The sequence below is a fragment of the Galeopterus variegatus genome, unplaced genomic scaffold, assembly GCF_000696425.1.
Source record: "Galeopterus variegatus unplaced genomic scaffold, G_variegatus-3.0.2 Scaffold604, whole genome shotgun sequence".
Lineage (NCBI taxonomy): Eukaryota > Metazoa > Chordata > Mammalia > Dermoptera > Cynocephalidae > Galeopterus > Galeopterus variegatus.
This window is the reverse complement of record NW_007726715.1, coordinates 49,545-66,874: the sequence shown is the minus strand read 5'-3', so window position 1 is coordinate 66,874 and position 17,330 is coordinate 49,545. Positions and strand designations below refer to the sequence as shown.

At 42.4% G+C, this 17,330-nt stretch overlaps 2 protein-coding genes across 2 annotated transcripts in view; one reads left to right on the top strand and one right to left on the bottom strand.

Moving 5' to 3' along the window:
* Window positions 1-6,108, bottom strand: part of GPN3 (GPN-loop GTPase 3) — a 12,013-nt gene extending 5,905 nt beyond the window's left edge. The window contains exons 1-2 of the mRNA XM_008570444.1: window positions 6,018-6,108; window positions 3,197-3,305 (exon numbers count right to left, since the gene is read on the bottom strand). Coding sequence (XP_008568666.1) covers window positions 3,197-3,305; window positions 6,018-6,065 — 157 coding nt within the window. The 5' untranslated portion in view covers window positions 6,066-6,108. The remainder of the gene's footprint in view (window positions 1-3,196; window positions 3,306-6,017) is intronic.
* A 394-nt stretch (window positions 6,109-6,502) lies between these two features.
* The window catches only part of FAM216A (family with sequence similarity 216, member A), a 17,629-nt gene continuing 6,801 nt past the window's right edge, over window positions 6,503-17,330 (top strand). Inside the window, exons 1-2 of the mRNA XM_008570442.1 lie at window positions 6,503-6,891; window positions 8,619-8,659. Coding sequence (XP_008568664.1) covers window positions 6,800-6,891; window positions 8,619-8,659 — 133 coding nt within the window. The 5' untranslated portion in view covers window positions 6,503-6,799. The remainder of the gene's footprint in view (window positions 6,892-8,618; window positions 8,660-17,330) is intronic.

Below are 17,330 nucleotides of genomic sequence, written 5' to 3'. Positions count from 1 at the left end.
CTCGCTCAGCCAGTGAGCGGGAACCGGTCTGCATGTGGGATCCGAACCCTCGGGCGGGAGCGCCGCCGTGCTTCCGAAGCTGCGCACTATCCAGTGTGCCACCGGGCCGGCCCCATCTTTCTAATAAATCTTATTTTTACTTAAGCTAGCTTGAGTGCTTTCTGTTTGCTGAAACCAAACAATCCCAAAATAATTCAATGCCTTTTTCTAGAGGAAGATGACCATTGCACATCTCCTCCTCTCAGCTAATGACCACACACATCTTTAACAGAAATCAGAAGCCAACAAAGAGAATCTCCCAGATTCCCACCACCAATACTACATGATAACTTCCACCCACCTTCCCTCCTGTTACAACGGCAGAAACATCTCTCCTTGCAAAAGCGAAACCCTCCATTTTGTTCGGGATCTCCTCCCCCTTCTTATTCTTGCAGTTATTTCCACTATCTCTGGCATCTTCAGTTTCTCTCTTTCTACTGGATTATTCTCTTCAGCATACAAGTACATTCCAGTTACCATCTCCAATCTTCAAACAAAACTTCCCTGGACCCTCATATCCCTCCAGTTATCAAACCATTTCTCAGCTCCTTTCACAGCTAAACTTCTTCAGCAAGCTGTCTCCACTCAGTGCCTACACTGCATCACCTCCAATTCATTCTTCAAACCACTCCAATCTGCTTTCATCCCTACCACTGCACTCAGATCCCTAGCCAAGGTCACCAACATCTCCGTGTTCCCAAAACTAACAACCACTTCTTTGTCCTCATTTTTATTTTATTTTATTTTTTTTAGAAGATGATGGGTAAAGAGATCTTAACCCTTGACTTGGTGTTGTCAGCACCACACTCTCCGAAGTAAGCTAACCAGCCATCCCTATATAGGGATCTGAACCCGTGGCCTTGGTGTTATCAGCACCCCACTCTCCCAAGTGAGCCATGGGCCAGACCCTTGGTCCTCATCTAATACAACTTTTTAGTTGTATCTGACATTACCAACTACCACCTCCTTCTTAAAATATTCTCTCCTGCTGGCTTTTGTGAAGCCACATTTTCCTCCCACCTTACTGACTCCACTTCCTCTACCAGACCTGTGAAGATTAAATGACTTCAAGGCTTGGCCTTGCGTCCTTTTCTCTAACCACACTCCCTCCCAACATGATCTCACGCAGCTACTGACTCCACTTCCTCTACCAGACCTGTGAAGATTAAATGACTTCAAGGCTTGGCCTTGCATCCTTTTCTCTAACCACACTCCCTCCCAACATGATCTCACGCAGTGCTGTAGCTTTGTGTATTATATATATGCTGCTGACACCCAAATTTCTATCTCCAGGCCAGACCTCATCTCTGAATTCCAGACTATTATATCCACTTGCCTCTTAGATATCTATCAGACATCTCAAACTTAGTAAGTGTAAAGAGAACTGCCTAAATCTAAAACAACTGTCTTCCTCCTTGGGAAATGATATCACGCACTCAACGGTTCAAATCAGAAACCTAAGAGTTACCCTTGATTCCTCACTTACCTATACCCTATTGTTTCAATCCTCCACAAAATGCTCTTAATTCTATTTGCAAAATATATATTCATTCATCGGTATCTGCGGGCAATTGGTTCCAGGACTGCTGGTAGATACCAAATCCAGGGATGCTCAAGTTCTTTATTTAAAATGGCGTAGTATTTGCACATAACCTGTGCACATCCTCCCATATACTTTATTTATTTAATTATTTTGGTGGCTTGCTGGTAAGGGGATCCTAACCCTTGACCTTGGTGTTATCAGCTACCATATACTTTAAATCATCTCTAGATTACTTATAACATCTCATACAATGCAAATGCTATGTTAATAGTTGTTAAAATGTATTTTTTTATTGTAATATTTTTATTTTTTATTGTTTTTTTTCTCAAGTATTTTCAACACAAGGTTGGTTGAATCCACAGATGAGGAACCTGCAGATATGAGACCTGCAGATATGGCGGACTAGCTGTACTGAATCTGTCTGCTTCTCTACATCTCCACAATGACCACCCTAGTCTAAGCCACCTGGACAACTGCAACAGCTCTACTGCTGGTCCCTGCTTCTACTCTTGATCCCCTAGAGTCCATTTTTAAGCTAAGAGCCTGAGATACCTTTAAAAACATAGATCTGAGGGCCTGGCCTGTGGCTCACTTGGGAGACTGTGATGCTGATAACACCAAGGCCATGGGTTTGGATCCCTATATAGGGTTCGCCGGTTAGTTCACTTGGGAGAGTGTGGTGCTGACAACACCAAGTCAAGGGTTAAGATGCCCTTAGCAGTCATCTTTTAAAAAAATAAAATAAAATAAAAACATAGATCAGATGTCAATCCCCTCTTCTGTTTAAAACTCTCTAGTGGCATTCCACTGTTGACAGAATAAAATCTAAACTTCTCATGTCCTACTAGCCCAAACCCACTTCTTTCCTTCACTCATTATTCTCACTGACATCTTTGCTCTTCTGGAACATACCAAACTCTTTCTCACCTATGGGCTATTTATTGGCCTTGATGTTCCCTCATCTTGGAAGGCCTTTCCCCCGCTTGATGAGCATATTACCAGTCTTCCAGCTCAAAAATCCCCTCCTCAGAGACATCACTCCTGACCACCCTACGTAAAGCAATATCTCCAAATTATTCCTTCGCATCAGCCTGTTTGCAGTCCTTACCACATTCTTTAATATGGTTACCATTTTGTTTATTGCTTGCTTATCTTTCTCACAAAAAAAAAAAAGGTAAGGAGAACAGGGATTTGTCTTATTCTCTGCTATAACCCTGGTGTCTTGCATAAAATAAGTGTTCAACAGACACCTGAATGAACAAATTAAAAGAATTAAAAAAAAAACCACACCCAGGCTGCTCACTTATAGTGATCAGCAGTATAGCAGGTTCCCTACAGCAGGACTAAGAATGAAAGGGACGGAAAGGAAGGCTGGTGAAGGAAGAGTCCACCCACTTATAAATCTTATATCAAAGACCAAGAAAGGATATTGTCACACACATCACCATGCATGGATGTCACCAAACAACACTCAGCCTCAATGCTGTTCACCATGAAACCAGAGGACCAGAATGTAATCATTAATTTTTCGGCTTCTGTGATGATCAGCCAGCACTCACTGCCACCCTGCCCTTATTGTCCCTGAAGGAGGGGGAGGCTCTGCTCAGGACTTACCAGCCATCACAGAGTAGTTGAAGTGTTCTGCTGCTGGATCTAGGTTCACAACTTGGACAGACCGGTTGAGGGCTTCACAGTGCTGGACCATGGTGGCACAGTAGGTGCTCTGTAATGTCACAAGGCATGAGAAGTTAGAGCAGCAAGCAGTGTAGTGCTACGCTCTGCACCCTGAGAAGGATCTCCATACTCTTTGAGCAGTGTCCACTAAGGCCAAAACTATGCCTTCACCAACCAAGAGACTGACTGAAAACAAGGGAAAAGGCACTGGGCCAGGAGTCAGGACACCTGACTGAGTTGCAGATCCAGACCTTGCTAGGACTCATGGGGAACTTTGGGGAAATGGCTTCTCCACTCTTCCCGTCAATTTTCTCATCTCTAATTGAGATGTCCTCCATGATCACTAAGGCTCCTTCCTGCTCTAATGTGTAACAAGTGGAATTTAAAGAGAAGATTTCTGGTTTCTCAGTGCAGCACCTAGCATAGAACGTCTCTACTAGGATTTGTACAGTCCAAACAAAGCTTTAGATGGGAAGGTCAGGGATGATGTCTTTGAGCAGGGAGTATTTGAGCACATGGAAATGTGCTTGCTAACCTAAGGGAAAAGCATTTCTTTTTTTTTTTTTCCTTTTTGTCTTTTTTCGTGTCCGGCAACGGATCGCAATCCTCAGTGTCGCGCCCGTACCGGACCAGACCGGCAATGGGATCGCAACCCTCGGTGTTGCGCCCGCACTTCGCTCAGCCAGTGAGCGGGAACCGGTCTGTATGTGGGATCCGAACCCTCGGCGGGAGCACTGCCGCGCTCCCAAACGGTGCACTGTAGCAGTGCGCCACCGGGCCGGCCCAGGGAAAAGCATTTCAAGATGAAAGAACATCAAGGTCAATAAATAGTCTGAGGGCTGGCCCGTGGCTCACTTGGGAGAGTGTGGTGCTCAAAACACCAAGGCCGCGGGTTCAGATCCCTGTATAGGGATGGCCGGTTGGCTCACTTGGAGAGCGTGGTGCTGACAACACCAAGTCAAGGGTTAGGATCCCCTTACTGGTCATCTTTAAAAAAAGTTAAAAATTAAAAAATAAATAAATAGTCTGGAGGTGGGCTATCAGTTTGCAACTTTTGGTAGAGAATCCTTTATCCCGCATGTAGTTGTTACCACACTATGTTAAAATCTCTAGGCTACTTGATTGTCTCTTTCACCCTCTGTATAAAGGCAGAGATGTATCTTATTCAGTTTTATAAGCCCAGGAACTAGCACAGTACCTGGTACATAATAAATGCTTGATAATTATTTCTAATTGACTGACATATTATGCTTGAATGTAAGTTCCACGAGTGTTTTTGTTCACCACACAACCCCCAGGACCCAAAACAATGCTTGGCATAAGAAACATGCTCAATGAGTGTTTTTCACAGTAGGCATAAAAAATTTATAGAGATACTTATCTAACACAATCAGTCCAAAAATTAACCCAGAATATAGAAATAACTTCCATCATGCTTTCCCTTCAGTGTCTTTACACATACTGTTCTCACTCCAAGGGTGTCCTATCTATGCATCACACTGTACAAGTATCTTTTTTTTTTTTCCTTTTTGTCTTTTTTACTGACCGGTAACGGGATCGCAACCCTCGGTGTCGCACAGCCAGCGAGCGGGAACCAGTCTCCACATGGGATCCGAACCCTCGAGCGGGAACCAGTCTCCACATGGGATCCGAACCCTCGGCGGCAGCGCTGCTGCGCTCCCAAGCGGCGCACTCTCCAGTGCACCACCGGGCCGGCCCCTGTACAAGTATCTTAATTAATAAGTCATCTATCTGTCTTCCCTAATAGACTACAGGCTCTGAGTTCGTACGGGTCAAACCTTAGTAACATGTATATCTCCTGTACCTAGAATAGTTTAATGGCTCTGAACAACGTGTTTGTTAAATTATAGATTGTAGCCACAAAACACCTCTACATTTTTGTTATTTAATCAATATCTTCATTTCTACTGTATTTGAGTGCTCCTAACATTATTCCCTTAATATCTGTTTACAAGAAAATATTGTATCCCTATTGTAAACAAAAAACCAGTTATACTCATATTTTTCATAGTGTGCTGGTAATCATAAAAGTATATACAACTTAAAAATGCTTTTAATTTTAGCTAAATAGTTGCTTATTAAAAACTGAGTCTAAGATCTGCTCTCTGAAAAGACTTGGGGATTAATGAAGCGTTGAAGATACATGAGCACAAACGTAATTTTACCTCAATGCGTAGTTAAGGACTGAAAGAGAACTGAAAAGGGAATAACTTTCTCAATATATGATCTGATGTTCCTTAGTGTTGCGTCCATGTACCACCTAAAATCACCCCAGATATCAGAAGTTCATGTCTCAAGCTCTGAGAAACAGTAATTAACGACACCCCACTTTAACCTCCTGGGAGCAAGACATGGCCAGATTCTGGAGTTAGACAAAACTGGATTCAAACTCCGGCCGTAACTTACTAACTCTACGATCCTGGGCAAAGAACTTAACCTTTCTGTCGCTGTCTCTCTCTTTTTAAATCTGTAAAATGGGAATAACAGGACCTATATCACATGGTTGTTGTGGAAATAACTGAGGCATTTAGCTCAGTACCCGGAGGCATAAGAATCCAATAAGTATTAACAATTATCATTACTCCCCTTTCAAAACAACAACCAAAAGGACAGTGAAGCCCGGAGAGCAGAGCGAGTTCTCAGGGTCCCTGATACACGCACCCGCCAGCGTCTCCCTCCGGACCCGAGGCCCCTGCCTCCTATGAACTCCGACTCTCTCTTTCTCCCACCAAGTCCTCACCTTCCCGCTGCCCGCAGGGCCCATGACCAGCTGCGCATATCGAGGCATGTCTGCACTCCGGATTCCCGGTGCCGCCTGCCACACTCCCTTCAGCCTTCGCGCGACGCCCACTGCCTTCCCGGAACACAAAGTGCGAACCAATCGCAATCCAAAATTCCTTTTACGTCTCTTGTTCTGCCGCACCTCTGACTACGGAGCATCCTGCGGGCCAAATCCCGTGAGAAACGCGTCTTGAAAAAATCGGAAGAGGAGGAACGGGTTTGCGCGTGCGTAGAAATAGTTGGCGGAAATCAGCTGTTGAGATACAGACAAAGTCCGGTTGCCTGGGTGATAACGGATAACGGATAAGGGTCTACATCCCTGAGCCGGGTGCATTGGTTCTTGGTTTGAGTACCGACGTTTGACCTATATGGTGACAACGAAGATTTGCAAATTTGCCAATTTGCCGAGGGTGTGGAATGCTGAGGTGGAAGTCACCTCCTGTTTTAGACATATTTATTTCCTTTCCGTGAAGCATCCCTTCCACCAAAAGATGCAAACGTGCAAACGCGCGATCAACTAAAGAACTCCCGTCCCTCCCCCAACTTAATTCCAGGGTCGTAGATCTGCCCTCGCCCTCCCGAAGCTATTCGGGCAGTGTCCGGACAGCATCGGAGGGGCTAGAATCTGGCGTCGTCCGCCTCTTCATCCCAATATCTCCTTGCCTGACGCACGCGTGCTGACGGGGGAGGGGAAAGAGAAAGCTTTTCCCCCACACAGCTTGCGGTCCGGACACCGGGGAGATGCCTGGCCGGGGTCCGGGGTCCGACTGGACTGAGTGCAGCTCTTCCTCAGAGCCGCCCGCAGCGGCCGGAACCGAGGGTGCCGGCGGAGGGTGAGGCTGCGGGCCCTGGGGATTTAGTGAGGACGGCGACCCAGGAGGGTGGATGGTGGGGGGCTGGCTGCTCTACTTTGAACTGCTCCCCAGTGCAATGAAGTGAGGGGAGAGGAGAACCTTTGTTGTGGGGCCAGGATGGGAAATATGGAGGCTGGCTCACTATTTAGGGGAAGGGCCTCTGAGGGAAGCTTGGGAGGAGGGTTTGGTGCAATGACTAAACGCGGTCACTGCGACAGTCGCCTGCGTGCGTCTTTCTGCCCCGAGGGGGCGCTGCCAAACCTGCTGGGAAAATTGCAGTCTGGCTGCAGCATCTTTACGTAAAAGCGAGGACATCGGGGAACAGAGTAGCGAGAAAACGTCCCCAGCTCAATGGAGGGTTTCCAAGTCAAATCAGTTTTTCCTGTGTGACATTAGCTACGTTTCTGTCAAATGGGGGTTTCTAATTGCCAGTGAGACAGATGACTATGAATATTAGAGGCACCTTAATCTTGACATTTTCTTCACACTAAAGTTCCTTTCGTCATAAATCTTCATTTTGAGCAGGTTTTTACCACTGTTTCCTGAGTGGTGAAGACGATTAGCTGCTGAAGTCACTGCTGGAGGCAATTCCTCCTCATCCCTTCCCTCCCGTAGTCCCTAAAAGTGAAAGCTGCGGGACTTTTGTCCAATTCAGCCCACAGTCATGGTTCACACTAAAGTTCCTTTCGTCATAAATCTTCATTTTGAGCAGGTTTTTACCACTGTTTCCTGAGTGGTGAAGACGATTAGCTGCTGAAGTCACTGCTGGAGGCAATTCCTCCTCATCCCTTCCCTCCCGTAGTCCCTAAAAGTGAAAGCTGCGGGACTTTTGTCCAATTCAGCCCACAGTCATGGTTCCTGCTGCACTCATGGCTTTTTTTTTTTTTTTTTTTTGGACCGGTAAGGGGACCGCAACCCTTGGCTTGGTGTTGTCCGCACCACGTTTAGCCAGTGAGCGCATCGGCCATCCCTGTATAGGATCCGAACCCGCGGCCTCAGCGCTACCAGCGCTGCACTCTACTGAGTGAGCCACGGGGCTGGCCCATGGCCGTCTTTTTCATATCTAGTGACATTGAAGACTTTTTAAAAGATGCAATGTAATCTTTGTTTTCTGTTCTTCACAGTCCTTGTTGGAGTGCTGGATCCTAGTCTATCAGGAGATCAGTGATCTCTCTTGGTCACTGAATAAATTGTAGGAAGCGGGAAGGAAGGATGTTTTGTCTTAATTTGAGAAAAGAAAAAAAAAAAAAAAGACTTGTACAAAATTAGAAACATTACAGACCAACTTATCAGTTCCAGCACACTTTAGTTACTATTCAAAGGATAGTTTTTTTCAATGCTCAAATTACTTTATTAAAAATAAAGTCAGCAAGAAAATATTGTGGATAGATAGCACAGAAGCCCAAACTACTTTACTGAGCTCACTATAGGAATTAGATTAGGGAACTATAAGAACAAGACCGTATCTGACTTAAAATAAGTCCTTTTTAGTATGGTTAAAATTCTCAGATAGGTCACTTTGAAAAAGTTTGGCGCTTTTAGGATTTAACCAAAATTACAGGAGAAAATTTGTAAGACATGTCTGATGGAAACATGAAAAGTAAAACGCATATTCAATACTATGCTTTTAAAATTTGGAATACACTATTTAGTACTTATAAAGCTGACAAGTAATTTCATATTATTTATATCTTTTTAAAAAACAGATCCGCTGGACATTCTTATGACAAGAATTCCAAAAGTACTGGTGAGTGCATATAAAGCAGATAATACCTATAAATAACATAGTTCAGAGAAGCCAATTTGCCTATGACTACTTACACAATAGAGTTTTAAAAATAGATTTTATTAGCATCCCTGGTGAACTTAGTCTTTAAGGTTTTCAAAGAACAATCTAGCACCTTCTTTCTCTCTGTTAGTATACCTCACACCGAGCATTTTTAAACTTAGCAATGAATCCTAAAAGAACTATGTTTATAACTGATGTTGGTTGAAAAAGCACACAGCACAGTCTGGAGTTTACACGGATTGAAGGAAAAAATTCTAAATTGAACAGCTTCAGAGAACAAAATATTTTTCAGTGCTGATTTTTTCTCTCCTTTGAAATAAAAGATAGAGCTTTCAAAGTACTCACCTCTTCTCTGCTGGAGTTAAGAGAGTAAGACAAGCCCCCAAAGGCCTCTTACCAATTGCTTTTTTGTAAGACAAGCCCCCAAAGGCCTCTTACCAATTGCTTTTTTGGGGAGAGGGGAGGTAGAGTTTACTGAATATATGTATATGTGTGTATATATATATATATATATATATATAGTATTTATTATATATATACTTTTTAAGTATAGTAGTTTTAGGGGAGAGGGGAGGTAGAGTTTACTGAATATATGTATATGTGTGTATATATATATATATATAGTATTTATTATATATATACTTTTTAAGTATAGTAGTTTTAAAATGTTTCATTTAACTTCAGTGATATATAAATTTGTATTCACTTTTTGCTTTTCTTTGGAAAATGTAAAATCCTTACAGTTGCCTAGGAAAAAATACATACACATATGTGTGCATATATACATAAATATGTACATGTATATATGTAAATAAATAACATGGTCATTTAAATAATGTGTTGGGGGCTGGCTGGTTAGCTCAGCTGGTTACAGCCCAGCCTTGTAACACCAAGGTCACGGGTTTGGTTCCCATACCGGCCAGCCACCAAAAAAAATAAATAAAAAATAAAATAAATAAATAAATAAAAAATGTGTTGCTTTGTGTGTTCAATAATTTAGATTCCTTACCGAAATTCTTAGTGAATTATTTAAATGTTAAAAAGAAACAAAACAAAAACAGAAAACAAATTAATACAATTAATACATCCCAGATGTGGAGGGTAAGAATAAAGGGAGAAATTTTAATAATTATCAGTATATGAGGTAGATTAATTCAATTATATATATATAAAAAATTTTATTAGGGCCGGCCTGTGGCTCACTTGGGAAAGTGTGGTGCTGATAACACCAAGGCCATGGGGTCAGATCCCATATAGGGATGGCTGGTTCGCTCACTTTGGAGAGTGTGGTGCTGACAGCACCAAGTCAAGGGTTAAGATCTGCTTACCTGTCATCTAAAAAAAAAAAAAATGTTTTAAAATAATTACTAGTAGATGGTGGGATTAAAGAGTTTTTTTCTTTTTTTACACTTAATGTACTTCACAAGTCTACAATGAACAATGTGTATTGCTGTTTATAATTGGAGGGAAAAAGGGCTAGTTTTCACGTGCTTTATTGTTTTCTTCTGTATCTGGACTTAAGTTCTCATCCTATTATTTAATATAAACACTATAGCTAACTCCTGGCAGAGAATCTAAATATTATTTTAAATTTGATTTACCACAACTAAAATTTGGCAGCCTTCAAGACAGTGAGTAAAACCCATTTTTTGACAACTCATTTACTAATACTTTACTATTCACCCCAACAATAAACTACATCTCTATAACAATGTAGGACAGTTTATCAAAATTAGCAACTTAAGCTTTTTTTTTTTTCTAATTTTGACTTACAGACTTATGGAAAAGTTTGAGAATAGTACATAGAATTCCAGAATCCCTTTATTCAGATTCTCCCGAATGTTGACTCTATTCTCTATCTTACTGTTTAAGAGTAAGTTGCAGACATGATGCCCCTCTATCCCTAAATACTTCCGAGTCTGTATTTCCTTTTTTTTTTTCCTTTTTTTGTCTTTTTTCGTGTCCGGCAACGGATCGCAACCCTCAGTGTCGCGCCCGCACCGGACCGTGACCGGCAACGGGATCGCAACCCTCGGCGCTGCGTCTGCACCTCGCTCAGCCAGTGAGCGGGAACCAGTCTGTATGTGGGATCCGAACCCTTGGCGGGAGCGCCGCCGCGCTCCCAAGCAGCGCACTGTAGCAGCGCGCCACCGGGCCGGCCTGTATTTCCTTTTTTTAAAAAAGAAATTGTTAACTACATTTGCATATCTCAGAAAATAATTATCAAAATCGAGAAATTTGAACGAATACTATAATCTATAAACTTTATAGAGATTTAATCTGTTTTTCCAATAATGTCTTTTATAGTAAAAAAAAAAAAATCCAAGTTTATGCATGGCATTCAGTTGTCATGTTTCTTAGCTTTCTTATTTGGAACAGTTCCTGACTCTTTGTATTTCGTAATGTAGACATTTTTGAAGAATATAAGCCAGTTCTTTTGTAGAATTTCCCTCAGTGTGGGTTTGTTTGATGTTTCCTCCTGATGAGATTCAGGTTATGCAGTTCTAGCAGGAATACCACAGAAATGGTGCTGAGTTCATCTTGGTTCATCATATCAGGAGACCTCTGCTATGGATTAGTTCCTTACTGACAATGTTAATTTCAATCATTTGGTTCAGGTGATGTCTGCCAGCTTTCACCACTGTAAAGTTACTATTTTACCCTTTGTAAAGGTATGTTGTGGGAATATACTTGAGACTATATATATCTCCTGTTAATCTTCAAACTTTCACTCATTAGTTTAGTCATCCATTCTTGACTAAATCCATTTATTATTATTATTATATAAGTCTATGTATTATGATGTCTAGAAATAGGAGATATTTCTAATTCCATCAGTCATTCTATATTTGTGAGTTGGATTTCTATGATAAGGAAGGTCTTTTCTTTCTCTACCAATTATTTATTTATTTATTTTATAAGTCTATGTATTATGATGTCTAGAAATAGGAGATATTTCTAATTCCATCAGTCATTCTACATTTGTGAGTTGGATTTCTATGATAAGGAAGGTCTTTTCTTTCTCTACCAATTATTTATTTATTTATTTAATCAGTGCGATGCAGAGGTTCTTACTTTATTCAGTAGGTTAGGTTCTTTTTTTTTTTTTTTCTTTTTGGCAGCCGGCCAGTACAGGGATTGAACCCTAGAATTTGGTGTATCAGCACCATGCTCTAACCAACTGAGCTAACCAGCCAGCCTAATACGTTAAATTCTTTACTTTAAATCCGTTATTTATTTTGATGCTCAGAAGGAACTGACTTCTCCCTATAATTTGAATAAACCAGGAAGATCCCACAACTTACAGATAATAGCCGAGGCAAGCTGATTTGGTCTTCTGACCTACAGAATTATGAGATAATAAGTGGGAGTTGTTTTAAGCCACTAAAGTTGTATTAATTTGTTATGGCAGCAATAGAAAACTAATACAGAGCCCTGTTTGTTTTTTTTAGCAAAGAAGAGTACTCAGAAAGCAAGATCTGGGTGCTAGGTGTGCTTATTGATAATGGATTATTATTGCTTCTAGGCTTTCTCCAAGGACAGAACTGGGAAAGAAATGTGTGTATGTTTACATGTGAGCACATACATACATACCCACACATATCTTTATCTGTTTCTATATTTCTACCCACACATATCTTTATCTGTTTCTATATTTCTACTTACTATGTGTATTAAAACCCAGTAAGTTCACACTGACAATTTCAATTTCAATCCAGCAAACAGGAAAACATTCTATGCTTTCCACTTTCTATATTAATAGATAACTCTTTTCTCCCATAGTGTAAAAACAGATATATTTACTTATTTGTTTAGTCCTAGCATGTATAAAAAGTAGTTTCAGAAGAATTAACCCATGCCTCTGCAAAAAAAATGTCTAGTATTTGGAGATCAATACTCATAATTACTTGGAGTTATTTTCGTTTCAATGCATAAAGTCCAAGCACTGTATTCAAAAATTATTGGATTAGTTAACTGTTTGTTTATTTGTGGTAAAATATATGTAACATAAAATTTACCATTTTAACCAGTTTTAAGTGTACAGTTCACTGGCATTTAGTACGTTCACATTGTTGTGCAATTACCACCACCATCCATGTCCATAACTTTTTCATCTTCCCAAGCTAAAACTCTGTACCCATTAAACAATAACTACCCATTCCTCCTTCCCCACAGCCTCTAGCAATCACCATTCTGCTTTCTGTCTCTATGAATTGGACTCTCCTAGGTATTTCATATAAGTTAAATCATGTACTATTTGTCCTTTTATGACTGGTGTATTTCATTTAGCATATCTTCAGGATACATCCATATTGTACCATGTGTCAGAATTTCCTTCCTTTTTAAGGTTGAATAATATTTCATTGTACATAAAACCCCTTTTGTTTATCCATTTATCCATAGATGTACATTTGGGTTTCTTCCACCTTTTGGCTATTGTGAATAATGCCGCTATGAGACGGGTGTACAAATATCTGTTTGAGTCCCTGCTTTCAATTTTTTTGGAACTGCTGGATCAGAAGTGGAATTGCTAAATCATATAACAATTCTGTGTTTAAGTGTTTGAGGCACTTCCATACTATTTTCCATTGTGGCGGCACCGTTTTACATTCCCACCAGCAATACACAGAGTTCCAATTTCTCTGCATCCTAGCCAACACTTGTTTTCTGGTTTTTTTTTTGAAGATAGCTATCCTACTGGGTGTGAAATTGTACCTCATTGTTTTTGATTTTGCATTTCCCTAATAATTGGTGATGTTGAGCTTTTATTTATTTATTTATTTATTTATTTATTTGTGGCTGGTCACTGTAGAGATCTGAACCCTTGACCTTGGTGTTATTGGCACCACCTCTAACCAAGTGGGCTAACTAGACAGCCTGAGCATCTCTTTATCTTTTTATATGCTTTTTGACCATTTGTATATCTTCTTTGGAGACTTGTCTATTCAAGTCCTTTGGCCATTTTTGGATTGGATTGTGCTATGGTTTGAATGTGTTACCCAAATTTCTTTCTTTCTTTTCTTTTTCTTTTTAAAGATGACCGGTAGGGGATCTTAACCCCTGACTTGGTGTTGTCAGCACTACAGTCTCCAAAGTGAGCTAACCAGCCATCCCTATATGGGATCCAAACCTGTGGTCTTGGTGTTATCAGCACCACACTCTCCTGAGTGAGCCACAGGCCGTCCCCTTACCCAAATTTCATGTGTTGAAAACTTAATTCCCAAATTTGTATGTTGATGGTATTTGGAGGCGGGACATCTGAGAGGTAATTAGGATTAGATAAGCTCATCAGGGTAGGTATGAGTCCCATGATGGGACTTCTGGGTATATAAGAAGAGGAAGAGAGACCTAAGCTAGCACACTCTTGCCCTCTTGCCATGTGATGCCCTCTACCATGTAATAATGCAGCAAGAAGGCCCTCACCTGATGCTGGCACCTTGATATTGGATTTCACAGCCTCCCAGAAAATTAATTGGTACTGCAAAGTAGGGTTATTGCTATAACAGATACTGAAAATGTGGAAGTGGCTTTGGAACGTGTTAATGCGTAGAGGCTGGAAGAGTTTGGAGGAGCAGTCTAGAAAAAGCCTGTCTTGTTGCAAATGGAGCATTAAGGGAGATTCTGGTGAAGGTTCAGAAGAGAAGACTAGGCAAAGTCTGAACTTTCTTAGAGATCATTTGAGTGGTTGTGATCAGAATGTTGATAGAAATGTGGACAGTAAAGGCCATTCTGATGAGGCCTCAAATGGAACTGAGGAATAACGTGTTTGATACTGGAGCAAAGATCATCCTTGTTACAAAGTAGCAAAGAACTTGGCTGAACTGTGTCCATGCCCAAGGGCTTTATGGAAGGTGGAATTTAAGAGTTACGAACTAGGGGCTGGTCCTGTGGCTCACTCGGGAGAGTGCAGTGCTGGTAATGCCGTCATGAAGCAAATGCAGTTTAAGCTTCAGGGCCCCAACTTGCATAGTCCTCTTCCAATGTGCTCCCAAGGTCATATGATTTTGTGAAATTCGCAGAAGCAAAATATTTTCATTCCAATTGGCTGACTGCTGTCTCCTATACTCTGACTTACTCTCTGTCACTGCTGTTGGTGGCATTGGAGTGGCTATGGGCAGTCTGGTGTGTGGCTGAGGGGAAGTCAATACATGGGGTTTGGGTGGTGAGGGGTAGACCACATGCCAGCAGTTGCTTCTGGGACAGTAGGACATTGCAGATGCCCTGGGCACATGTAGGAATGGCTTCCAGGAAGCTCACCTGGTGTCAGGGAATGGAGGTGTAGCCCGAATGGCCAAGGCAAACCTGCCTGGAATGCCAGCATGAAAAGAATGGGGGTAGTCAGGAATGTGCGAGGTTGGCAACACACAGAGCCAGAAGCAAGGCTGTGGAAACTTCCTGCTCACACACACGTGTGGTCGTAAAAGAAGGATTCAATTCTCTAGGGCTCATCATCAAAATGGAAACCCGTTTCCATCAGGAGCACCCTCAGTAACATGACACATATGGGGATATGTGTGCCGTACCTCTGAAAGATCTTTTTTTTTTTTTCCTTTTTGTCTTTTTTACTGACCGGTAACGGGATCGCAACCCTCGGTGTCACGCCCGCACCGGGGACCGGCAACGGGATCGCAACCCTCGGTGTTGCGCCCGCACCGCGCTCAACCAGTGAGTGGGAACCGGTCTCCACATGGGATCCAAACCCTCGGCGGGAGCACCTCCACACTCCCAAGCGGCGCACTTTCCAGTGCACCACCGGGCCGGCCCATTAGCAGAAGAAATTTCTAAGCAGCAAAGCATTCAGGCTTCTCTGCATGGCTACCTTTAACACTTATGTAAGATGCAACGGGAAGCAGAGTGGAAAAATTTGGAAAGTTTACAGCCTGGCTGTGTAAAGAGTGGAAAAGCATGTTCAGAAGAGTAAATAAAGGGTGTGGTGAAGCCACCTTTTCTTTGATACAGATATTAGTATGGATAGAAGGATACCAGAAGCTACTCAACAGGAAAATAGGAGAAAGACCCTAAAGGCATTTCAGAGGTCTTAGCAGCTGCCTCTCCCATCGCAGTCCCAGACTACTAGGACAGAGTGGTTTCCAGGCATGGGGTCAGGGTGTCCTCCGTGGGCTCACTGCCCAGGGCCCACTCAGCTCTCTGCTCCCTGCATTCTGATTCAGTACCCCTTGTCTGCCCCAGCCATCATTCAACAGGCCCCAGGTGCAGCTCGACCTATCACTCTGGAAGGTACAAATGGTAAACCTTGGCAGTGTCCACGTAGTGTTAATTCTGAAGGTGTTCAGAATGCAAGAGCTGTTGGGGGATGGCTTCCTACACCTAGATTTCAAATGATGTATTGGATGATGTGGAATCCCAGGTTGCTGTAGGTGGAACAGCTGCAGAAACTCCCCACTAGGGTAATGCTGTGGAATTGAGGCCATCCCCAAGACCCAAGAGGTATAGAGCTACCAGCATGCAATGCCAGCCTGGGAAAGCTGCAGGTGGGAGGATCCAACCTAAGAGAGATGAAGTGTAGACTCAACCTAGCCAAGCTGTGAGGGTGGACCTTCCTGAGGCCTTGGGGGCCCAAGCCCACCCCACTGTGCCCAAATTTCAAGACAAGGAGTCAAAGGAGGTTATTCTCCAGCTTTAAGATTTATTGTTGTTTTCCCTGTTGGGTTTTGGTCTAGTTAGTGTCTCTTACTCTTTTTTTTCTTACCTCTTTCCCTCTTTTGGAATGGCTAGTGTCTATCCTCGATCTATCCCACCATTATATTTTGGAAGTAGATAACTCCTTTCGATTTCATAGGCTCATAGCTGGAGAGAATTTGCCTCAAGGTGAATTGTGCCTTTACTCTCACCCATATCTGGTTTAGATGAGACTTTGGACTTTCAAGTTGATGCTGGAATGAGTTAAGGCTTTTGGAATCTTTGGGATGGAAGGAATGTATTTTGCATTGTGAGAAGGACATGAAGTTGGGGGGCCAGGGGTGGGATGCTGTGGTTTGAATGTGTTATCCAAATTTCACGTGTTGGAAACTTAATCCCCAAATTCATGTTGATGGTGTTTGGAGGTGGGGCATTTGAAAGGTAATTAAGATTAGATGAGATCATCAGGATAGGGCCCCCATGATAGGACTGCTGGCTTTATAGGAGGAAAAGAGACCTGAACTGGCATACTCTTGCCCTCTTGCCATGTGATGCCCTCCACCATGTTATAATGCAGCAAGAAGTCTTTCACCATATGTTGGCACTTTGACACTGGACTTCACAGCCTTAAGAACTGTAAGCTGAATTAACTTCCACTGCTTATAATTTACCTAGTCTGTGGTATTGTTATAGCAACAGAAAACAGACTAAGACAGGTTGTTTGTTGTTGAGCGTAACTATTTATTTATCTATTTATTTATTTATTTTTTTCCCGTGTCCGGCAACGGATCACAACCCTCAGTGTTGCCCCCGTACCGGACCGGGGACCGGCAACAGGATTGCAACCCTTGGTGTTACTCCTGCGCCTCGCTCAGCCAGTGAGCGGGAACCGGTCTGCATGTGGGATCTGAACCCTCGGGCGGGAGCGCCGCCGCGCTTCCCAAGCGGCGCACTATCCAGTGCGCCACCGGGCCGGCCCAGTTATCTT